Below are 26,345 nucleotides of genomic sequence, written 5' to 3'. Positions count from 1 at the left end.
TACCAAACATGATATCCTTCTCCAGCAACTGGTCCTTCCTGACAATATGTCTGAAATATGACAGATGAAGTTTGGCTATCTTGGCCTCCAAGGAGTACTCTGGCTGCACTTCTTCCAACACAGATCTGTTGGTTCCTTTGGAAGCTCATAGCACTTTCAATGTTCTCCAAAACCATAACTCAAAGGCATCAATTCTTCTACGGTCTTCCTTAGTCACTGTCCAGCTTTCACATATGAGGTTATTGAAAATATCATGGCTTGGGTCAGGCTCACCTTAGTTGAGATGTAGCTATTCCCTTATGATGAGATTTCATGTGATAAACTATTAAGAGGATTAAGGGTGAGATACACCACAATTAATATCCCACCACCACCCTAATCTAATTTATGGGAGATTTCCAAGGGTGTAGCAGGCAACATCTTTTATCTTACAAAAGATAAAAGGAGAGAAACCTGAGCAGAGAAACAGGGACCTACTACCACCTAGCTAGAAGAGCTAGGAGTGAAGTGTATCTTGGGACCTGATGTCCCTGCACTGTGAAGCAGCTCGATCCAGGGAATGATTGAAGTCAAGGCCCATAGAGATCTCCAAGGAATACTGGGCCGACAGATGATGAAAGGAGACAAGGACCATTTCCCAGAAACGGACAAAGAAAGAGTCTTTCCCAAATGTCAGCACTCAGAATTTGAACTTCTAGCCTCCCTAAGTGTGAGAGAATCGATCTGTTGTTGTTCAAGTCCTCTACTTGTGGCATTTCTGTTACTGTCGCTTTAGCTAATGAAGACAAAGGTGATACAATTTTTTATTTAACTGTCCAATGGAATATTTAATTATAAAAATTAAAAAGTAAATTTAATAAAATTTTTCCCCTATGACTGCATACTTGCCTTGTATATTAAAATAATAATTTACTCTATTTTCTTTAAAATTTTTTCAATAGCCCCACTTTAGAATTCATGTTGGCACATTGCAGTAAAGATATACTTAGCTGCTCAAGCATGGAACCAAGATAGAATCTAAACTACATTTTACAATAACAGTTCACAGCTGTAAGTCTGCACGGGCTGGTGACAAGCTGGCTGTTATTATAACATTGATTTTAGATGTCAGCACTGCATAATAGGAACCATATCACAGGGTGTCCTGCCCATCACAGCTGGATAAGTTAAACACCATCCCTTCATGAATGGTACTTCATAGTCCTCACTGATGGGTTGGGGTAAATATTTGGAAACTTGCCTAAGGTTTTAACTACACATGGCCTGTTGATGTTAATAGGAGTCAAGGAAGTCAATCATGTTCCATGCTTTGAAAATTCTCCACTCAACACTTTTAATCACAACCCTCCTTCCCAACAATAGCCCACTCATTATGTAATCACTCAACAGTAATCCTGGGAAGAGATGGTGTCTCTACCTACTCCTTACTTCCACCCACTGAGGAAAGGCATACAGAACAATTTAAATCCATTTACACAGATGAAAAGTCCTTCAAACAGTGAAGCCGGGTATCTTTCCAACTTGCCAATACCAAATTTTTTCCTGTGTAATTTTAATACCACTCATTTCTTTGATTGTTTGTCTTATTGTTTCACAATTAAAATTGTCAACGTTTTTCACAATTTTCTATCTTGGTTGATAACTTCTGAGTATATTTTGGATTCCTAAATGTGGATGAGAAAGCTGGACAGTGAATAAGGAAGATCGTAGAAGAATTGATGCCTTTGAATTATGGTGTTAGAGAAGAATACTAGAAGTGCCATGGACTGCCAAAAGAACCAACAGATCTGTTTTGGAAGAAGTGCAGCCAGAGTGCTCCTTAGAAGGCAAGATGGCCAAACTTCGTCTCTCATATTGTCAGGAGGGAACAATCGCTGGAGAAGAATATCATGCTTGGTAAGATGGAAGGTCAGAGAAAAAGAGGAAGACCTCCAATGACATGGATTGGCCAGGTGGCAGCATTGATGGACTCAAGTGTGGCAACGGTAGTGAGGTTGGCTCAGGATCGGACATTGTTTCGTTCTGCTGTGCATGGGGTCACTATGAGTTGGTTCCAATTCAATGGCACCTAACAACAACAACAACAACAAATGTGGATTGAGGGAGCTAAAAAGATTTACTCCCTTCATAATGCAAGTAAAACCCTGACATATATTTACTCTATCTTCCAAACCTCCAGAAAAAGAACTAGATGGTAGTATTCCTAAATCTCTAAAAAAAGATGGCGCCCAAACTGGAAATTATCTTTGTGCATGATCTCAACCATGGATCTTGTTATGGAAGGAATTGTGAACCCTGAAAATTTATGTTGAATGCCTAGTCCCCCTGGTACCTATAAACATGGCCTTGTTTGGGAAAAAGATTTTTGAGGATGTTCCCTCTTAATTTGAGGTCACAGTGCAGTAGAGTGGGTCCTACTCCTTAAATATGGGTGACTTTACAGAAAAGAAGAGCTACAGGGACAGACACAGGATGACAACCATATGAAGATACATTTGCAAGCCAAGGAAATACCAGGGACTATCAGAATCTGAGAAAGATAAATAAGTTCTTCCCTGAGACCCTTCGAGAGGACATGACTCTGCCAAAACACTGAATTCAGACTACTAGCCTCCAGATCTGTATGACAGTAAATTTCCTTTCTTAGAAGCTACCTAGTTTATGGTATTTTCTTAAGGAAATCTCGGAAACTAATACAGGCACTCAGAAAGAAAAAAAAAATGCTTAAATAGAAATTTTACTGAGATTTTTATCTTCCTGACACAACAAACTGAGTAAACTAAGTAATAAAACCTATCATAATTTTGTTTTATTATCTCTGAGTGGTGTTTATGTTCCACAAACCTATGCTCTTAAAGAGCACAGACCATTTCTAAATAATGCCATCTCTGAGCAGCACCAGAACAATGAAATCTTTCACATTTTGTTGATGATACTGTTTCATTTCCTACAACTCAATGACATTTACCTCTATAGGCAAGCCTGGTGTGGCGCTGTGGGTTAATGCGCTGGGCTACAAAGTTGGTTGAACTGCAAGGTCAGCTGTTCGAGCTCACCAGTTGCTCCTCGGAAAACCTATACAGGGTTGTTATGGGTCGGAACCGACTTGACAGCACTGAACAACAACAACAATAAGGAAGCACAGCTCTTGTTTGCTTAGCCAAATCTTATTCTAAATCTACGTGTCTGTCACAGAAATAATTTAAACAAGTGAGCTAAATTAGGCAAGCTGCTTTGGAATTTCAAATAGTAAGACACAGTTTTCCCTTTTCTCCTTCTGATTTATTTCCAATTCATTATTTAAGGATGCTAAATTACCATGCAGTCAACAATTCTCAAAAGAGGGATGTGGGAAGGTAGGCCTCACAATCTGCTTCCCAAAACTTCAGCCTTGAGAACTCTCTGGGTGCAATTCTACTCTGTAAGGGATGGGGTCGTCATGAGTTGGAATTGACTCAAGGGGAACGGGTTTTTTGTTTTGTTTGGGCTAAAACTAGGATAGTGATTCTGAGACGATTTTCTCTTCAAATGCTACAATTTCCAAGAACACATTTGAATTAAAACATTTTGAAGATCAAAACACTTTCTCTATAGATTGGTATGTAATACCTCACAAGATAACAAAAATTTCCTTGCAATTTAAAATACATTATAGAATTAAAACCAACAATAAACACATATACACAAAAAACTCAAACGGACTCATACCTTCTAACTAGGATGCTTACTCAATAGCTCAAAAAGCACCATGCTTCCTATTAAGACACCATCATTGAGAACTAATCGCCTGGATTTGTTCCTCATGCCATTTTGTTGACAGGGCTAAGGTACCTAATCTAATCCACTGAAGTTCGTGTTTAGTGGCTTTCTCATCCACAGCCACACTTTTTACATTGGCCAATAAGTATTAAGCATTCCATGTGGAACTAAGGAAACCAAAGTATGCATGATACTTTCATCAAGAAGCCTCACTGTGTTTCACAGTGAAAGCGGTACCACATTACTTTGGGTAGTTTCCTGGTAAGTGTTTGGCAATGGTTACAGGCGAGTTCGGTAAAAATGGAGTTATTACCAGAAGACACCTACTAAGCCATTACTGCAGAAGCCTGTTGATGGTTTTGGCCTGTGTTATAAGAAGGAGGGAGTCCTGGTGTGGCGATGTGGGTTAATGTGCTAGTCAGTTTGAACTGCAAGGTCAGTGGTTCAAGCTCACCAGGCAATCCTCGGAAACCCTATACAGGGTTGCTACAGGTTGGAACTGACTGGACAACATTTAACAACAGCATAGGAAGGATTACACAGGTTGCTCCACATGAGAAAGATGAGACTGCCTACTCCCATAAAGATTTACAGTCTTCTGGTGTGGCGCTGTGGGCTAATGCCTCAGATTGCAAAGTCGTTTGAACTGCAAAGTCGGTGGTTCAAGCTCACCAGCTGCTTCTATATAGGGTCGCTATGGGTTGGAATGGAGTCCTGGTGTGGCACTGTGGGTTAATGTATCAGACTGCAAAGCTGTTTGAACTGCAAGGCTAGTGGTTCAAGCTCCTCGGAAACCCTATACAGGGTCGCTATGGGTTGGGATCGACTCGACAGCACTTAACAACAACAACAACATGGGTCAGAATTGACTCCACCACACTTAACAACAACAACAACAAACCCTGGTGTTATACTATAGGATAAACACTGAACTATGAACCACAAAGTCAGCAGTTCAAACCTACAAGCCACTCCTTGGAAACCCTACACAGGGTCACTATGAGTCAGAATTTACTTGACAACACTTCACAACAACAACAAACCCTATGTTGTAGTTCTGGTATAGAACTGTAGGTCGGTTTGAACCACAAAGTCTGTGGTTCAAACTCAACAACTGCTCCTTGGAAACCCTATACAGTGTTTCTATGGGTCAGAACCAACTCAACAGCACTTAGCAATAACAACACACCCTACCTAGGGTCACTGTGAGTCTGATTCGGCTCAATGGCTGTGGGTTTGGTTTGGTTTGGTAATGGCCATACTCTTGGGGATTTCACCAGCAAGTTTGGTCTTTTTAATGATTTTGAATCTGTTCTACATTCATCTCCTACTTTGTCTAAAGTAAGCACTCCAACCTGAGCAGGGAAAACAACTGGGGGCAGATCTATTAATGCTGCCCATTTGATATATGTGAGGAAGCTTCAAAAAGTTCATGACAAAAATTTCATTATCTTCTCATTCCAGTTTTTCATAGACTTTTCAAGTCCCCCTGTATAACCCAGGGTTTGGGGTTAAAAACCTTCTTTCCCTACAGAATCAATTCCAAATCTCCTATATTCAACCCTTCACTTATTTCATGTGCTTACCAGTGCAAGGGAGTCAAGTGTCAATAAAGATAACTGTTCTAGACAAGGTATTTTTAGATTCAGATATAAATGTATTTGAAATACTCCTATTTTTAATAGTATAATTTGAGCCTGAAAAATTCAAAGAGAGAAAAAATACCCAGGTGCAATGGGAACACATGCAAAATAAACATCTTTCAAGAAGACAGCAGATGTGCTTTTACGTTTGTTAAGAAGGCTCTCCTTTCTTTGTGACTATTGTACATTTGAATGGAAATCCTTGTCAAATGCTATATATATAATACAGAGAGGACTAGAATTTTCTTTGGCACGCCTGATTTATGATTTTCTATCTACAAGCTTAAAAGGCTTGTACAGAGTAATATAAGTTGAAGTTATACACTACAGTAGAAAATGTGATTTCTATAACTATATTTCAAGTTGATAGGAACTGAATAAAAATCCCATGCTTAAATAAATGAAAAGTTATCAACTGTCTTGGAAATCAGTTTGAAGGCTTTTAATTCTTTTTATTCCTTGACCACGTGTCAATAACTACATGGAAGCATTTAGTTCTTCCTTTTAGAAACAGAATACAATACCTTTATGTCAGGAAATTGGCCCAGATAAGTATCCAGTGTTAGTAAGGACCCATCCACTAGTTTTTGATGAAAGTCTTCCCACAATACATCACATTTCTAAAGAAAAAGAAAAAGAGATAACTGCTGAATTATTTTAATTGGATACCTATTACCAAACTTCTAAAAAAAAAAACAAAAAAAACTCTGAAATTATAATTAGGTAAGTAATAATTTCCCCAGATATTCCATATTAGAACGTTTATGGGTTCTTTAGAAATACAATAAGATTGCCTAGCAATTTGGCAGCCATGTCTCATTTACAATGTGGACCATCTGATAAATCAGCTCTTAAAAACAAAAATACATTTCTAATTCTGAATTACTAAAGATTAGGCAAGAGAGCAGCTATTTACTTAAGGAATAAACTTCATTAATGACATTTGTCGTTTATCAGATGCTACATACAAGGATGGCATCGAGTGTGGCAGCGGTAGTGAGGTTGGCCCAGGATTGGACATTGTTTCTTTCTGCTGTGCATGGGGTCACTATGAGTCGGTTCCGAATCGGTGGCACCTGACAACAACAACAACAACATACAAGGAGCTCTGGTAGCGTAGTGGTTATGAATCGGGCTGCTAATCTCATGGTCAGCAGTTTGAAACTACCATCTCTTCAGTGGGAGAAAGATGAGGCTTTCTGCTCCCATAAAGATTTACAGCCTCGGAAACCATGTACAGAGTTGCTAAGAGTCGGAACAGACTCCACGGCACATAACAACAACATACATAGAATGTATGCTTAAGATGCAATAACGTTGTTGTTGTTGTTGTTGTTTTTAGGTGCTCTCCAGTTGGTTCCAACGCATAGCGAGCCCGTGTACAACAGCACGAATCGCTGCCCGGTCGTGCTCTGTCCTCACCATCACTGCTGTGCTTCCGTTGCAGTCTCTGTGCCAAATGCATCTTGTTGATGATTTTCAAAAAGCACCCAGAACTCCCCTGATGGACTTTGGAGCTAAGAGACAATGAAGGATCCCACGAAACAATTTGCTTCTGAAGCAATCCAGGAAATTAGGAACAAGGAACCTTTGCTGAAGTCCCCATTGAGAGAGTGGAAAACGTACAGTCAGATCTTGGAAGGGCCCTACCATTATTTATGGAGTGTCAGCTGAGATACACACACAATAAATATTCCGTATTACTATCATTACTACCACTATTATTATCACTATGTCAAGACTTGGAGCAGAACACTTTATAGGTAGTATTGTAGGATAAGCATTGGACTGTTGGTTCACACCCATCAGCTTGGTTGGTTCACACCCACCAGCCACTGTTGGTTCACACTGTAGGTTCACACCCACGAGCCACTCTCAGAAACCCTATACAGGCTTGCTGTGAGTCAGAACCGACTCGGTGGTACTTCACAACAACAACAATATACTCATTCTGCTCTCCCATCCAACACTGAATCTTAACCACCAAACCCCAAAATACCAAACCAGTTTCCATCAAATCTATTTCAACTAATGGTGACCCCATACATATCAGAGGAGAACTGTGTTTCCTAGTGTTTTCAATGGTTCATCGTTCAGAAGATCATCCGGCATTTATTCCAATGCACCTCTGAATGGACTCAAGTCACCACCTTTTGGTTAGCAACCAAGCACTTTAGACATTTGTATTGCAAAGGAATCAGCTTTGGGCTTGTTACAAAAACTAGAGAAAAAGGATCCTGTACCCAAGAAATGCACATAACTGATAAATGATAGAACCAAGGTTCCAATTCAGGTCTGTCCCATTCATTTCCAAGCCCATGACCTCTCATATCAGGCTGCCTCACCAGATCAGGGTTCCTAATCAATGTGAAACTGTGGGGAAATCAACCTCTCTGTGGCATTTCCATTTTTCTAATTAAATGACTTGACAACATGAAGTGCTTTGAAAAATCCCAGACACATAGCAGATGTTCAAGAATGTAATCTCAACATGTTACTAAGTTTAAGATCTCAGGGAAGACATGGATTCTTACACCCCAATATCTACCTTTGCTTTCTTGATAACAACACACCAAATCCAAACCTACTGCCATCAAGTTGATTCTGATATATACTGACCCAGTAAGGACAGAGTAAAGCTGCCCCATAGGGTACCCAAGCCTGCTTCCTTACACAAACACACTACCACAGCTTTCTCCCATAGAACAGCTGAGGGGTTTGAACTTCTGGTTGGCAGCTGAGCTCTTAACCACGGCACCACCAGGGCTCCATTCAATAACAAGAAAAGCACCAATTTCATCTGGATATATTGCCAGCTACGATAAAGGCCATATTTCTCAGTTTCCCTTGCAGCTAAATACAGCCAAGTGACAAGGTTCCAGCCAATGGGGTAGATGGGAAGTATTCTTAAAAAGACAGAGTAAACTTGTCTTCCCCACTTCTTCCTTTTTGCTATCTGGAATGCAGAATTGAGGACTGATGGCAGATGCTCAGAGAAGTATCTGGAACCTGGAAGAGGAATGCTAAGGATGACAAAGATGGATTCCCGATACTCGGAGGTCTACCACCTAGGCTCTGGATTTCCCATTTCCTTTATACAAAAGACAAGTTTCTATCTTGTGTAAACCTTTGTGGAGAGTATGGGATGTGAGGTATAGTTATTTGCTTTAAGTTTCTTTTTCACATTCTACAGATCCCAATTCAAGGAATGTATACAAACAAACAAACAAACAAAAAATGGAAATCCTCTGAAAGGCTAATCTTCTGACATTACCAGATCCTCTGAACATGAAATGTTAGGTTCTTTCCTCATTATGTTGTTGTTGTTGCTAAGTGTTGCCGAGTTGGTTCCAACTCATAGGGTTTTCAAGGAGTGGCTGGTGAGCTTGAACTACCAATCTTGCAGTCCAGTGCATTAACCCACAGTGCCAAACTAAGGATCCCATATTTAACCCAGCAGTTGAGGATTCCCAAACTCCTATCAGTTGCAAGAACCAAAGCAAGAGAGCAGCTATTTACTTGAGGAATAGACATCAATAATAGCATTTTTAATATACAGAATGTAACACTAGGTTCTAAAAACATAGTAACATTGTTTATATCATTCCCTTAAAAGGGAATTCTTTTCATGAATTGCTTAATCATACACTATTAATCAGAAGTTTACAAAATGAGCTGAACATTTAACAACATGGTGTTGAAATGGTGCGTTGATATTGAGGGAACGAGAGAAGATGCAATTACTTAATAATTGCATTTGAAATGATCTGTGGAGGCTGGTTTTGCCAAATTCATATCCTGAAAGTGTTTGAAAGTCTTAATAAGGCCAACCTAACTCTCCTCATAAATACAGCTCTCACCTCCGTCACAGAAGGATCATGAAAGTCAATGTCAGGGAGTCTAGAGTTTCATATAGTAGCCTTGGACTATGTTGTTACTATGCAGACCTTTCTACTAGATTTGACTTCGTGTCCAGTGTAAAGTGCCCTGCACTTACATGAGCTGCAATGAACTCACCCAAAGTGAAGGGCATAGTAAGTCCTCCGTGTTCTAACAAAGAACCAGACGTAAGGGAATCCCTGGTTGGCACTTTTTCACTAAGAACTAGCTAGGTTGATCGGTAGAGGCTTTAACTGTGTTACTAGCAGGGGCAGAGTTAGTATTCTCATTTTGTTGATGAGAAAACTAATGCCTCGAAAAGAAGAAAGAACCTGGAAAACATCACACGGAGCTAGTCTTGATCATTCTGCTGCCACAAAATAACAATACCTACTTTCTCATCCCTCACCAGCCAGAAGTTCATCTGATTTCAAGTCTTAAGACACGTCTAAGGTCAGAGCCTTACTGAAATAAGATTTCTTTTAAGCAGATTTACTTTTCCTCTGTTATCAGTCCTTGCAGGTTATTGTTAAAGTGAAATTGATGATGCTCCTTTCCCTGCATTAGGGGAGAAAGAGTGAATAGGGTATTCTCTGGTTGAGGAAACCGTTACCGTGTTTGGCCGCTAACCAAAGTGTTGGAGGTGCAAATCCACCCAGAGGTAACTCAAAATAAAGGCCTGTTAGTTTACTCTGAAGTATCAGCTATTGAAAACTGTGTGGAGCACAGTTCTCCTCTGACACTCAGAGGTCACCATGAGTCAGAGACAGGGCCACAGAACTCTGCTAGTGGAGAAAGAAATTAGAACAAATGGGTGGGTGAGTAGCCAGTTACTAAGGTATTAAGGACCAAGTACTAAGGTATTAAGTACCCAGGTATTAAGACAGGTAGTAAGGTCTAGTAAAAATTCCAATGCTTTTTGAGAAATAGCAATAAACAATAAACAGAGAGTTTTCACCCACAGCTTCCTATCCACGTTGCTTTATAATCATCTCCATGTCTCACTAGGAGTCTGAGGTAATCCAGAGAGCAAAACTGCACAGTGCCTTCTGGGTACACGGTCTCCCCTCAGGATGAAAGCCAGGCTGTAGTGACAGAGAGGCAGGAAAGCTGCTATGTCAACAAGACTCAGCCGGAACCTCCTGGACATCTCTCCTGACCTCCTGTGGGCTGTGCCCCAGCTCTTACCTCACCAACCATTTTCACATCTTCTCTCCCGTACCAATCAGGCTCATAGACTTCATGGAGTGACTCAGTGAGCTTCATGGACGCCTCCTGCATGCCTAGTGATAGATAGAGACAACTGTTAGATGAGATCCATGAGAGAAAAACCGCAAGAAACTACGGATTATGAAAACATTATGGAGGCAAAACCACTGCCTGCCTGCGTAGTCCTATCTTCTCCTGAGGTTCTCCAAGACTTACCAAATCATGTTGTGCATTATCTGTTATTTACATGGTACTGAGAGATACTGCGTCTTGACAATTTTCAATAATACATTTGTTTAAGACCACTTAAACCATCTTCAGTGGTTATACTCTAAAACCCTATTGGTTTTTCTTCTGCCTGTTACTGACATTCCTTTCATATTTACATTTAAAGTTGTTTAGGATTAATTTTATTTTAATCACACTGCAGTTACATGGATCATCATGTTTCTATACATTTATCAGGAGAAAGATGAGACTTTCTGCTCCTGCAAAGATTTAAAGCCTCGGAAACCCTAGACAGGGTCGGTATGATTTGGAACCGATTCCACAGCACTCAACAACAATACACTTATGGTTTGATGTTATTTAGCAGGTGATAACATATATAACATTACTATTATTGTTCAGTGCTGTCGAGTTGGATTTGACTCATATCGACCCTGTATAGGGTTTCCGAGGAGCAGCTGTGGGTTTGAACTGTCAACCTTGTAGTTCAAAGTCCAGTACTGATCCTACGGCACCACACATAGACATAACATAACACATAATTATTACATTTGTTTCTGTTTTCAGAATTGTTGTTGTTGTTAAATGCCGTCGAGTCAGTTCGATCTCAATGTGACTCTGTATAGGGTTTGTGAGGAACGACTGGTGAGTTTGAACTCCTGACCTTGCAGTTCAAACTGACATTTCAGTCTAGAGCATTAACCCATAGTGCCGCACCAGGACTCTGGTAGCATAGTGATTATGAATTGGGCTGCTAACTGCAAAGTCAGCAGTCTGAAACTACCAGTTGTTCTGCAGGCAAAAGATGAGGCTTTCTGCTCCTGTAAAGATTTGCAGCCTCAGAAACACTGTGCAGGGTCACTATGAGTCAGAATCAACTCCATAGTACTTAACAACAACAACTGATTCCAAGGAGTGATGCTCTCTTATGAACACATTAACAATGGTCCCTCTGAGGGGTTGACAACAGTAGTCCATGTGTTCACATTTACCTTTCTCTAAGGAGTCCCGGTGTGATGCTGTGAGTTAATGCGCCAGAATGCAAAGTCATTTGAACTTCAAGGTCGGCAGTTCAAGCTCACCAGCAGCTCCTTGGAAACCCTATACAGGGTCACTATGGGTCAGAATCGACTCAACAGCACTTAACAACAACAAGGCGCCCTGGTCGGAGTCCTGGTGTGGCACTGTAGGATAAACGCAAGACCAAAAGGTGGATTTAAACTGTAAGGTTGGTGGTTCAAACCAACCAGTCACTCCTCTGAAACCCTAGACAGGGTTGCTATGAGTTGAAACCAATTTGAAGGAACTCAACAACAAGAGCAACAAGGAGCCTTGGTGATGCTAAAGGATAAGCACTGAACTGTTAGCCACAAGGTCAGCTGTTCAAACCCATCAGTAGCTCCACGAGAGAAAGATGAGGCTTTCTGCTTCCATAAGGATTTGCAGTCTTGGAAGTCCTATGGTGGTGGTGATGGTTGTGTGCCTTGGAAATAAATCCTGACTCACAGTTACCCTTTAAAGGGTTTCCAAGGATGTAATCTGTACAGGAAGGAGCTCTGGTAGCACAGTGGTTACGAATCGGGTTGCTAATCTCACAGTTAGCAGTTCGAAACTACCAGCTGTTCTGCGGGAGAAAGATGAGGCTTTCTGCTCCCATAAAGATTTACAGCCTCGGAAACCCTGTACAGGGTCGCTATGAATCGGAACCGACTCCACGGCACATAACAACAACAACAACAACAAGTCTGTACAGGAGCAGCAAGTCTTATTTTTCTCCATTGGAGTGGCCAGTAGATTCCAACTGCTGACCTTGTACTTATCAGCCCAGCGCACACGCTATGCTACCAAGGTCCTTGGAAACCCTATGTAGGTTGCTATCAGCCAGAAACAACGTCATGGCAGTGGATTTGGTTTTGGATTTTAAGTACAAAGGAGTCTATAGCTCACAATGTGCGTCAAATTCACACCAAATTTAGGCACTACTTACTTTACTCCTATCTATAACTTAGATGTCAAAAGACTCTGAGGTTTCTTTTACATCTGTCTTAAGGCTCATGAAAATTAGGAAGAGCTATGTAGATGTGCTATTAACAACATCTTAAACAGAAAAGTTGTGGCACTGCAGGACAAGAGGCCTTTGTGGTGAAAACAAAACTAAGGGTATAAGTTTAAAATAAAAAGCATGTAAGACCTTAATGATTAAAGATAAAACCACAATGCTGCAGTAAACATCTCTATTAAAAAACAAAAATAACTACTAATAAAATAAGCCCTTATGGATATTTTTTAGGGGAAATCAATTTTGACATAGAAATAGTTTCCTGAACAACATGGTAAGCACTTTGATGGATACACAGGTGAACAAGCCACGCCTACTCTCAAGGGGCATACAGACCAATGGAGATTTTAGGGAGTAAGACGGGAATGAGAATTGACTCATGGAAATCTCATTCTACTGACAAAATATAATAGGAAAGGGAAGAGTACAAAAATGAAAACTAAAATTTAAGTTACTCCCTAAGTAATCTAGCAGCATAAATGCAGAATAAACACGAAATGCTTCCTCTGGCACTTAATAATATATTGTTGCTAAGTGCCATCAGGTTAATTCCCACACCAAGCAATCTTGTGGCGGGTTTCTGAGCAGCAGCTGGTGGGTTTGGACCACCAACCTTGCAGGTATCAGTCCAATGCTTATCCTACAGTGTGCCACACCAGGACTACAGTGCATTATCCCACAGCTCCCCACCGGGACTGCATATGGAAGGTGAGAATTCTACCATTGAACCACCACTAACTAGCCTTATCACATACAACTAATATACGAACTCCACCACCTGGGCCACATTCCTAATTCCAAATTGCTACTAGATATCTCTACTTGGATAGCTTAGCAGTGCCTCATACTTCACACACTCAAAGCAAATTCATAATTTTCCTGTCCAAGTCTGCTCCTACTCCATTCAAAATCATCGTGAATGTGACCCAATTATCCCAGCTAGAGAACTGGAATTCACTCTAGATTCTTCCTCCAACACTGAAATGTCTTCCAAGATAAGAAGGTAAGTAAAAAAGTATTGCTACATGCACATGTTGATTCCAAACAAAATTGTGCTTAAGCATATCTTTCTGTTGAGTGGATGGCCACAGACAAGTTCTCTCACTAAGATACTTGTCTTAATCTCCTTAGGGTGCCTTTAAAGAAGAGGTTCATTCAAAATAGTAGCTTCCACCAGAATCTAATGGACCAGTTAAATCCAAGGCTGTGAGGTCAGTTCAGGAGGTTCTAGTGACTGTGTTTTGGGATTCCAAAGGAGACATCGTGATGAATTTTCTTGAAGACACAGGATGATTGTGGGGGCTTATTATGAAGATGTTTTTAGGAAAATTGAAAACTGCATTAATGAGAATAAGGCCAGGAAAGCTGCATCAAAGGATTTTCTATCAAAACAATGTATCTGTCCATTAGGAAACTTTACCCCATCCACCCTACAGCCCTGATCTCTCCCCTTCAGACTTGTTTTTGTTTCCAAAATTTATTTAAAAGGAACAGGATTTGAGTCCCTCAAGGAAGCCCAAACTGCCATTTTGACACTGTGTAAGAGCACAGACTTCTTCAAGGATGGATTAAAGAGGTGGAAACACCACCTTCAGACCTGGAGAGAAACCAATGGGAAACATGTTGAGAAACAATCACTTCACATTTTGAGATTTTTGTTTATTTAATAAAAGATTCGATGATTTTGTAGCAATACTTTTGGCCTTACCCTCATGTCAATCTGCCTAACTGATTCTTGAACCCCTCTTTCTTTCATTCCTCATCTACTACAGTGAAACCTATTTGTTGTTGTTGTTAAGTGCCGTCGAGTCGGTTCCGACCCATAGCGACCCTGTACAGGGTTTCCGAGGGTGTAAATCTTTACGGGAGTAGAAAGTCTGATCTTTCTCCCGCGGAGCAGCTGGTAGTTTCGAACCGCTGACCTTAAGGTTCGCATCCCGATTCGTAAGTGAAACCTATAGATTAGATAAAATCATCCATGTAAGCCATTTAACAAAGTACTTGGCATTCAACAAGCACTCAAATGTCATTATGAAAAATATGTCTGAGGCATTATGGCATAGTAATAAGACTGTAATAGTTAAAATCAATTAGTCTTTGTTAAAATCTTGGCTCCATCACATACCATCTGTGTGATTTTAGGCAAAATGCTTTAACATTCTCAACTTCAGTTTCCAGTAATGCAAATTGTCGATGAATAATCATACCTGCATAGGCTGTGGTGGGAGTTACAGGAATGAGGGAGACAGTGCACCAAGGTGCTCCTGAAATGCTACTAACAATATGAGGACTATTGGAGTGGTCCCCTACTCACAGTCCTTGGGTGGCACTAACTGTGAACACACTCACCAGTTAACTCAAAGGTGGGAGGTTTAGTCTACCGAGAGACACCTCAGAAGAAAGGCCTGGGACTCTATTTCCAAAAAAGCCAGCCAAATAAACCCCTTCAGAGTCCAGTTTTTCTATAAACACATGGGGTTGCCAAGAGTCACAATCAACTTGACAGTAACTGGAAATGTCCAATAGATATTCTTGCCAGCAGTTTCATTTCTTCTAACCTAAATGTCACACAGACACGATAACTATTTTCCCCACAATGCCAATCTGAACATGTGGCTCATTGTCTTTCTGATCATAATTTAATGTCTCCCCACTGACAGAATAAAACTCCAAAGCCCCAGGATGACGCATAAAGCACTTCTTTATACAAATACTGACTCCATTCCCATGTTTCTGCCTCTTCCAATTCAGCTCCTTACTCGCTGTTCTATTTGGTCCCTAGAGAGCCCATGCTTCCTCCTGCCTTCAGACCCTGTCTACATGTTGCTTCTTCTGTAATGTTCTTCCTCTTTCTCTGACATACCTCATAACCACAGTAGACAACTATGTCACTTTCTGGGGCCATTCAACATAAGTTCCTTGTAAGGGTCACTCCTGACCCTGTCTCCTGCCCCTCAGGGAGGATGGGAACCTGCCTCTGCTAAAACATATATACTATGCATCTCTCGGTTTTTGGGTTCTTTAACTGCCCCCTCCCCCCCATCTCCACTGAGAGCAGGTCCTGTGTCTTGTACACCTCTGCATCTCCAGTTCCTAGAAAAGTACTGGACCGATAAAAGGTGCCTGATAAGATGTTTACAGCTAAAATGAACATAAGCCTAAAATCTATCTTGAAAAGTTATACATAGAATTAACATACTATCCAGAATTACCACTTCTAGCAACGTAAAGAACTGAAAGCAGAAACATAAAAAGATACATTGACATTAATGTTCACTGCAGCGTTATTCAACATAGGCTAAAGATGAAACTAGCCTGTGTATCACCAGATGAATGGATAAACATATGTGGGCATACTACAATGGAATAGGACTTAGCCATAAAAAGAAATGAAGTTCTGATACATGCCACAACCTGGATAAATCTTGAAAACATTGTTGTTGTTGTGAAGTGCTGGCAAGTCAGTTCCAACTCATAATGACCCTGTATAGAGTTTTGGGGGAGTGATTGGTGAGTTTGAACCACTGACCTTGCGGTTCAAACCAACTTTTGATCCAGTGCTTATCCTACAGTGCCACACTAAGTATCAATAAAAATACTAAGAATCTGCAGAGGTCACTACTACCCAGAGATCAAGGACCATGTGCTAAAGAGCAGAGCTCCTATACAGGGTTGCTATGAGTTGGAATCTACTCTTCAACATACCAGTAACACCACTAATCTATAGTTGTGGGTGTTGTTCTTAATAAGCATCTTCAAGTTGATTCTGACTCATAGCAACAACTTTCTGAGGAAGTGCCAGACCGTTTTCCAGAATGGTTGAACCCTTTTACAGTCCCACCAGTCCCTCTATGGCCTCGTCAACATTTTTTTTTTTTTACACTTTGCTATTAATGCTGGTATAAGATGAAATCTCATTGTTGTTTTGATTGTGTGGTAGGCTTGTGTAGGATAAGCACTGGATCATAAGGTTGGTTTGAATCACAGGTCGGTGGTTCAAACTAACCAGCCGTTTCTCAAGAGTCCTATATAGGGTCTCTATGAGTTGACACTGACTCCTAGACACTTAATAATAACAAAAAATGGCTGATGATAGAGTCCTGGTATAGCACCTTAGGATAAGCACTGGACCGCAAGGTCATTTTGAACCAAAAGGTCGGCAGTTCAAACTCACCAACCACGCCTCAGAAATCCTGTCTAGGGTTGCTGTGTGTTGGACTTGACTCAAAGGCACTGAACAACAGCAACAAGAAGAATGGCTAATGATCATGAACATTTCTTCATATGTTTTTTGACTGCCTGAGTGTCTTCCTTGGTGTAGTGTCTGTTCATGTCCTGTGCCCATTTTTAATGGGATTGTTTGTCTTTTTCTTGTAGAGGTGTTGTAATTTTCTATAGATTTTAGAGATTAGTCTCTTGTCAGAAACGTCTTTACAGAAATTTTGTTCACAGTCTGTTGGCTCCCTTATTACTCTTTTGGCAAATGGACACAAGTGTCTAAGTTTTAGGAGGGCCTAATCTTTTCTGCTGTTTGTGTGATTTTTTTTGGGGGGGAGGGAGCAGAGTGCCTGTAATTATATTCTCCTACACATGTGCAGAATTTGATAAAGAGGGAGAGCCTGTTTTGACTTTCTTTCCTTTATTTTTAAATGTTTTTATTGTGAACTGAGTGATACCTTACATGAGAGAACATAGGTTTTACACTCATCATTTCATTGCAATGATTACAGTCTCCTCCGTGCATCATCATTCAACAGTATTTGCTTCTATTCCCTCTGTTATTTATTTATTTATTTTTTTTTGGTGGAGGGGATGTACACAAAACACTCAGGAATATATAATCATTTAAACAACCAAAGGGCACATTCTGCAAGCCTCCCTCCTGACTCCCAGCACACAGCCTTTCTCTTTCTGTGAGTCTAGAGTCTTCAGCTGCTTAATCTCTCCATGTCACTATCTCTTCCTCCATCTTTGGTATTGCTGCTTCTCTGGATAGGGTCCCACATTCTGCTCGTGCTCATCTCCCTTGATGATCCTAGGGTCCTCTTTTCCTGGACAATAAGATTAACTACTCCCTCTTTTTTGAACAAAACTTCAACTTTTACAGTTGTGACATTGAATCATAAGAATCTTATCCCCATCTCCTTTAAACAGACCCAAGTAATTGCATACACTTTAAAACAACATATTTGACAATGTATTTATTGAACGTGGTATATATATATCAGTAATCAGTAAGTAAACATAATGAAGATCTGTTAGTCTAAAAAAGGAAAAAAAGGGGGTAATCCCCATCTCCTTTAAACAGACCCAAGTAATTGCATACACTTTAAAACAACATATTTGACAATGTATTTATTGAACGTGGTATATATATATCAGTAATCAGTAAGTAAACATAATGAAGATCTGTTAGTCTAAAGAAGGAAAAAAAGGGGGTAAAGCATAAAAACACGAAGAGAAAATTGAAAATTAGCCAAAGAAGACATCTAGATGGATGATTGATGTGAAAAATGCTTAGCCTCACAAGTTGTTGTTGTTGTTGTTAAGTGCCGTGGAGTCGGTTCCGACTCACAGCGACCCTACACAGGGTTTCCAAGGCTGTAAATCTTTACGGGAGCAGAATGCCTCATCTTTCTCCCGCAGAACCACTGGTAGTTTTGAACCGCTGACCTTGCGGCTCACAGCCCGATTCGTAACCACTACGCTAACAGAAATAACATCAATGGGACATGCCATTTCTTCCAAATGCTCCAAGACTGTTTTTTAAAGACCATATTGTCAATCATTGTCCAAGCTATGTGACCAGGAGCCTTTCCAAGCACTGCTAACAGAACAGCTCTTCTGCAATTTGGCTAAAGACTTAATGACTATTTCTCTGTTGTTGGTCTTGTTTAGCATACCTTTTGCTCAGGATTTTACATAAAATTTTTGCCATATCAATGTACATGTATGAGATTAACTTAAAAAATATTAATAAAAAGGGCATAATGTAAAGCTAAATAAAGGGAAATTAGTCACAACAATAAAAAATTAGTGAAAAGTTAAAAAAAAAAACACAGTGAATTAAAAACAAATGGATATACTGAGCTTTCTATATATTAGGTGCCTGTGTGGTGCAAACGGTTAAGTGCTTAGCCAATAACCTGAAGTCTGGCAGTTTGAATCTACCTAGAGGCTCTTTGGAAGAAAGGCCTGACCATCTACTTCTAAACGATCACAGCAATGAAGACCCCATGGAACACATTTCTACTCTGAATGAGACACACGGTCACCATGAGTCAGAAGTGACTGAGAAATGAATTATATGCTAGGCATGCAACGTTAATCCGCATAAAAACTCTATATAAAGGAAGTAGGATTATTATTTGGACCTCTGATGTAGCACAGTAGGATCAGTACTGGACTGCGAATCACCAAGTCAGCAGTTCAAACTCACCAGCTGCTCCTCAGAAACAGGGTTGCTATGAGTCGGAACCCTCTCTATGGCACTTAACAACAACAAAAATTATTATTTGGAAGACAGCTATCTGGCTAACTAGTTGGAAGAGAAGCATATTTCTGCCCTTTTCAAAAAGACGTGCTCCATCGGAGTGCAGACATCATTGGACAATATCACTGATCTCACAAGCAAGTAAAATTTTGCTAAAGATAATTCCAAAATGGCTGCAACAGTACATTGACAGGGAACTGCCGGATTCAGATGAGGACATGGAATCAGAGATATCATACTTGACATCAGATGGATCTTGGCTGAAAGCAGAGAAGACCAGAAAAATGTTTAGTAGTGCTTTACTGGATTTTTACTGTGTGGATCATGGCAAGCTATGGACAATATTGAGCAGAATGGGTTTTCTGGAACACTTAATTGTATTCAAGAGGAACTTGTACATAGACCAAGAGGCATTTTGTTTTGAACAGAACAAAGGGACCCTGAATGGTTTAAAATGGTTTAAAAAGGTATATGCCAGGGTTGTGTTCTTTCATCATACTTCTTCAACCTGTATTCTAAGCAAATAATCTGAGATGCTAGATTATATGAAGAAGAACATGGCATCAGGATTGGAGGGAGACTCACTAACAACATGTAATATGTAGATGATATAACCTTGCTCGTTGAAAGTGAAGAGCACTTAAAATACTGATGCAGAGCAAAGACTATAGTCTTCATTATGAGTTGCACCTCAATGTAAAGAAAACAAAAATCCTCACCACTAAATAACATCATGATAAATGGAGAAAAGATTTAAGTTTTCAAAGAGTTCATTTTGATTGGATCCACTATTAACACTCATAGAAATAGCAGACAAGAAATCAAGTGACATATTAGGTAAATCTGCCACAGAAGACCTCTTTAAAGTGTTTATGAGCAAAGGTGTCAGTTTGAGGACTAATGTGTGCCTGACCCAAGCCATGATATTTCCAATAGCTTCATATGCAAGTGATATTGGACACTGATTAAGGAAAACTGTAGAAGAAATGATGCATTTGAGTCATGGTGTTGAAGAATATTAAAAGTACCATGGACTGCTAAAAGAACAAACAAATCTGTTTTGGAAGAAGTACAACCAAAATGCTCTTAAAAGCCAGAATGGCTAAACTTCATCTCATACTTCAGAGATATTATCAGGAAGGACCAGTCCTTTCAAAAGGACATCATGCTTAGTTAATACAGTGGAGAGTCAGCAAAAAAGTGACAGACCCTCAACGAGGCATATTGACACAGTGACAGCAGCAATGGGCTCAAGCTAAACAGCAAATGTGAAGATGGTATCGTGGTTCATTCCGTTGTGCATAATATTGCTATGAGTTGGATGGAACCAGTACATCTGCACCTAACAACAGCAACAACGACTTTATAAATCAGGAAAATGAGACACAGAGAGGTTACAACTCTTGTTCAAGGACCTGTCACTAATAACACCAGGCCAGAAGGCGTACTCTGGCCTGTTTGTCTTCTGAAACCTTGCTTTGATCTCCCTTGATGATAGGGCATTGTTTTCACAAATTAATTTGCATAGCAGAAGGATAACAACTTTTTGCCATTGTTACTGTGTACTTGACTGCTATGCAATTTAAGCATCTCAATTCTTGTAAGCTGGTGATAAAGAGTTATATGATAAATGTCATTTACCTCATTTTACATTTGCAAAGCAGTAATGCTCAGAGAATTTAAACTTCAACAAAGTCATATAGCCTGTAATCAACTGTCCCAGAAGTTAAAATGAACACTGCTTGTAACCAGACAGAAAATAAAAGCCATCTAAGGGATTTTTAAACTTTTGATTGAAGATTTGAATACAAGAAGTCCTATATTATAACAAGCACCAAAATTTTTCCAGGTTAGCTGATTATTGTTGAATAAATTAGTAAAGTTTCTTTCCTAAGTCTATATAATTTATAGTTCTTACCTCTTTAGTAGGAGGAGCTCTGATAGCAGAGTGGTTATGATAGGAGTCGGGTTGCTAACCTTCAGCTAGTTCGAAACTACCAGCTGTTCTGCAGGAGAAAGATGAGGCTTTCTGCTCCTGTAAAGATTTATACCCTCAGAAACCCCATACAGGGTCACTATGAGTCTGAACCGACTCCACAGCACACCACCACCAAATATTTACAGGATCAGAAAGTCACATCTTTCTCCTGCAAATTTCCTAGTAGACTCGAACTGCTGACCTTGCAGTTAGCAAGCTCAACACAGAGCCTACTACACAATCAGGCTCCGGACTATAGAGTACGTCTACTGTATATATAGAGTACTTCTTTGTATATTTTATATTTATTGTATACTTCTTTGTATATTTAAATCTTTATAATAATCTGGATTTGGTAATGAGGGATAAAATGCGGAGAACTGTACATTTTCCCTAAGATTTTGACCAGTTTTCCCCAAGCCATTGGTCTTATGACTCATTCTCTCCCCCAGCATGATCAAGCAGTATGATCATTTACAGTGAGTGTAGGTAAGGCACACGCCTACCTTCCTGTCCCCCCTCCTTCACTGGCCTCATTTCTTTGCCTTGTGTGGATGAAGCCAGAAACCAACGCCAGGCATGGGAATGGAAGTCCCATGCCCTTGGCAGGGTTTCTGGTGCAGCTGGTCCACACCATGCTTCCTGCCAACCCTGCACCCACCTCTCTGCTTCCTTACCTGGCTCCTCCTATTAGAGGCTTAGGTGTGAGCTGCGGAGGGTTCTCCCCTGGGGATATGCTCTCCCTTAGGATGTGACCCAGCTGTAGATTTTCATAAACAAGGTCTCAAGCTCACTCTATCTAACAAAGCTTCCTAGAAATCCCTGGCATGTGGGTGGCACCTATCCCTACTTCCCAACATAAGGACAGACATGTTTCTATTATTGTCTCAATGGGAACTTGGTGGAGGGAGAAATTGAACACCTGTGCTCAAATACCCATCTCTCCAGACAGCTAAATGGTCTTCAGTTAACACTAAATTTTGTCACTCACTCTGTAAATTCGAAACCCAGCCTACACTAGGAAATTTGCAGAAACCAGCTTATATACATTACCTTTGATAGCTGCTAAATATCCTCGGAGTTCTCGTTGAAGTCTGGTACCCTCTGCCTGAAAAACACACAAATACAGAGTTGCTGAACAGTTTTGTCTGTATTTTCCATGCAGACATGTGAGAAGCATAAGCGGATATCTCCATTATATTGTTGCCTGAGAAGCAATTATTGAAAGAACAGGAGGAACATGTGTACAGAGGCTAAGCAGTCCAGATATTTATAGAGATTTTATTCAGCTTAAAAGAAGAAAGGGAGAAGGCATATGAGCCAAGTGACCCAGATGGCACTTTGCAACAACAACATACAGTCTCTTGGACTCCTAGTGTGGCACTATAGGATAAGCAATAGATTGCAAATTACAAGGTCAAACCCACCAGCTGCTCTTTGGAAACCCTATACAAGATCGTTATGAGTGAGAATTGACTCAGTGGCACTTAACAACACTAATACAGCCTTCTCAGAGTACGGGGACGCTGTAGGATAAGCACTGGACTGCAAAACACAAGGTTGGCGTTTCAAGCCCACCAGCCATTCCACGGGAGAAGGATGAGGCTTTCTGCTCCTGCAAAGTTACAGCCTCGGAAACCCTACACAGGTGCCTATGAGTCATAACCAACTCGGCAGCACTAAACAACAGTAACAAAAACATACAGCCTTCAATATATTCAAAAGTTATCCTGCATTTAAATTTTGATCTATGGGTTAGATTGGTTGAAAATAAATGTCCACTGTCAAAATGGTTGGCCCTGGCCTCATGTGGCTGCAAGTACTTGCAATGTGATTGGTCCTAACTGAGATGTTTGATTAAGTGTAAAAAGACCTGGGTTGACAGATTCTTGTCAGTCTTAGGGTGCTTCTAGAGGGACTATTAATTCTCCAGCATCTGCTATCAGGGACCACAGAAGTCTCTAGTGGCCAGAAAAGCACCTCAAGCAGAGAGTGTCCAGTACTGGTAGTAGGAAGTGAACTCAGAAAAGACAGATGTTAGGGAGCCCTGATGTGGCACTGCAGAATAATGCACTGGACCACACGGTCGGTCAGCTTGAACCACAGCATTACCAGTTCAAACCCACCAGCTGCTCCTCGGAAACCCTATATGGGGTTGCTATGAGTCATAACTGACTCATAGCATGAAACAACAATGGGCTTATGACTAGGTACCAACAATATCTAATATGCCATGAAAAGTGAAAGTAGAATATTACATGTGCTTTAGTTTCCTAATCATTTAATGTAGTCCTGGTGTGGCATCGTGGCATAAAGCAATGGACCACAAGGTTGGTTTGAACCACAGATTTGGTGAATCAAACTCCCCAGCTGCTTCTTAGAAACCCTATACAGGGCCGCTATGAGTCAGAACTGACTCAACGACACTTAATAATAACAACAATCATTTAATAATATTGCAGAGAGATACCACACAGAATGAATCCACCTTTAGTTTACAATAGTATTTTGTGGTTGTTGTTGTTAAGTTCCATTTAGTGCCAGTGAGTTTGAACTGTCAGCCTTGTGGTTCAAACCAACCTTGTAGTCCAGTGCCTATCCTATTGAATCACACCAGGACTCCAGTGTAGCTAACAGAATACAACCAGTTGCCACGGGATTAACTCTGACGCACGGCAACCCCATATGTGTCAGAGTAGAATTGTGCTCCACTGTGTTCTCCACCAAAAACCAATCCAAGTCCATTACCACTGAATTAATTCTGACTCATAACAACGCTTCTTCTTGTTGTTGTCAGGTGCCATTGAGTCAGTACCAACCCATAGTGACCTATGCACAGCAGAATGAAACACTGCCCAATCCTGGGCCAACCTCACTACTTTTGCCACATTTGAGTCCATCGGTGCTGCCACTTGGCTAATCCATCTCGTTGGGAGTCTTCCTCTTTTTCAAACATGATATCCTTCTCCAGTAACTGGTCCCTCCTGACAATATGTCCAAAGTACGAGAGACAAAGTTTGGCCATCTTGGCCTTCTGGACCAAGAGACAGTTGTTTGATCACAACATGGGAACACTGAATGGTTTAAAATTAAGAAAGGTGTGTGACACGGTTGTATTCTTTCACCATACTTATTCAACCTGTATGCTGAGCAATCATCTGAGAAGCTGAATTTTATGAAGAAAACTGTGGCATCAGGATTGAAGGAAGACTCATTAACAACCTGCGATATGCAGATTAGATAATCTTGCTTGCTGAAAGTGAAGAGGACTTGAAACATTTACTGATGAAGATCAAAGAGCACAGCCTTCGATATGGATTACCTCTCAATGTAAAGAAAATAAAAATCCTCACCACTGGACCAATAACGCTTTGGAAAGATTAAACTGCTCCCTAGGGTTTCCAAAACTGTAAATATTTACAGAAGCTGGCTGCCTTCTCTTTCTCCTACAGAGTGGCTTGTGTGTTCAAACTGTTGACCTTTTGGTTAGCAACCCAATGTTTAACGCATTGTGCCACCAAACTGGGCTTTCAGTGACTGATTTTTCAGAAGTAGATCACCAGGCCTTTATTCCAAGGTGTCCCTGGATGGATTCAGGACATTAATCATTTGAAATACCATAGACTCCAGCTAGAAATAAATACAATTGCTGTTGTTGTTGTTGTTGTTTAGTGCTGTCAAGTTGGTTTTGACTCATAAAAACCCTGCATAGGGTTTCTAAGCAATGGCTGGTGGGTTTGAACCACCAATCTTGCTCTTAGCAGTCCAGTGCTTATCCTATAGTGCCACACCAGGATAATATATTGTTGCTGTTGTTAAGTGTTGTTGAGTCAGTTCCAACTCTTAGAGCCTCTGTATAGGGTTTTCGAGGAGCGGCTGGGGGAGCTTAGCAGGCCAGTACTTATCCTACAGTGGCCCACAAGGACTCCAGTAATATATTGCTGCTGTTGTTGTTGTTAAGTGCCGTCAAGTTGGTTCCAACCCATAGCAACCCTGTAAAGGGTTTCCGAGGGAACTTGAATTGTCGACCTAGTATTCAATGTCCAGTGCATTAACCCACAGTGCCGCACCAGGGCTCCGTACACTAGTCATATGTAATTCAAAATACATTTCTTCCATTTATTTATTTTTAATTTTTTATTGCTAACTGGGTGACGTTTACAGAGCAGATCAATCCACCACTCAACAATTTGCACATAATTTGTCATTGATTACAATCCCAATAATATAATGTCACATATACCATGCCCTTTCCTAGTTCACTATTTCCATTCCTCTTTATTTCCGAAGCCTTCTAAACTTTGTCCTTGTACAAATGCTGCCATTTTGGTCTCAAATGCTTGATAATTCTAAGGTGTACATACCTCCCGAATGTTATTGTTGGCCTTACATACCTGTCTATTGATTAGCTGAAAGTTGATCCATGAGGGGGAGCTCATTGCCAGACCTGAAAGGTGACGAAGGGTTATAGTCTTAGGGATTCTACCTGTGTCTCTATCTGACCAGTAAACCGAGTCTTTTTTTTTAATTTTTTTTTTTATGATTTTGAAATTGTTCCCTCCACATTCTCCTCCCACTGGATTCAGGGCCTTCTAATGTGATGATCCCTGTCAGAGAAGTTGGTAATGGTAGGTGGCATCATCTAGTTCTTCTCAAAGTCAAGGAGACTGATGAATACCTGGCCCATTACTCCACTGAATTAATAGTTTCCATATGCCTTCAATTTTCTTCACTCTACCTCCCTCTGGACAGGGAGAGACCAGTAGTTACTCAGGAGCTTTGAAGTCTCCAATTCTTACTCACTAAAATGGGGTGGAGGACATTGACTTGGTGGACTACGTTATACTAACTGACCTAATGTCCTCAGGCCCAGCGACCTCAAAGTGTTTGGTGTTTTAAACATTTTCATAACTTTGTCCCTTGTATACTTCACCACATTCATAGATAAATTTGTAGCTACCTATTGTATCTGTGAGCATACTCCCACTCTTCCTCCCATACTCCTTCAGCCTGCATGTTGATCCATGTATTTACTCACAGATCACTTATTGCAGGAGTGTATGTTGTTGTTGTTAAGTGCCGTTGAGTTGGTTCTGA

General features: G+C 40.5%; 1 protein-coding gene across 2 annotated transcripts in view; it reads right to left on the bottom strand.

The window, feature by feature from the left end:
* Nucleotides 1–26,345, bottom strand: part of AMPH (amphiphysin) — a 324,014-nt gene that overhangs the window by 116,577 nt on the left and 181,092 nt on the right. For both annotated transcript variants that reach the window (XM_006832119.1, XM_006832120.1), the window contains exons 3-5: nucleotides 22,302–22,356; nucleotides 10,470–10,564; nucleotides 5,927–6,022 (exon numbers count right to left, since the gene is read on the bottom strand). In XM_006832119.1, coding sequence (XP_006832182.1) covers nucleotides 5,927–6,022; nucleotides 10,470–10,564; nucleotides 22,302–22,356 — 246 coding nt within the window. The remainder of the gene's footprint in view (nucleotides 1–5,926; nucleotides 6,023–10,469; nucleotides 10,565–22,301; nucleotides 22,357–26,345) is intronic.

This window comes from Chrysochloris asiatica, unplaced genomic scaffold (assembly GCF_000296735.1).
Source record: "Chrysochloris asiatica unplaced genomic scaffold, ChrAsi1.0 scaffold00006, whole genome shotgun sequence".
Lineage (NCBI taxonomy): Eukaryota > Metazoa > Chordata > Mammalia > Afrosoricida > Chrysochloridae > Chrysochloris > Chrysochloris asiatica.
The sequence above is the reverse complement of the archived record's forward strand: the minus strand, read 5'-3'. Positions and strand labels throughout refer to the sequence as shown.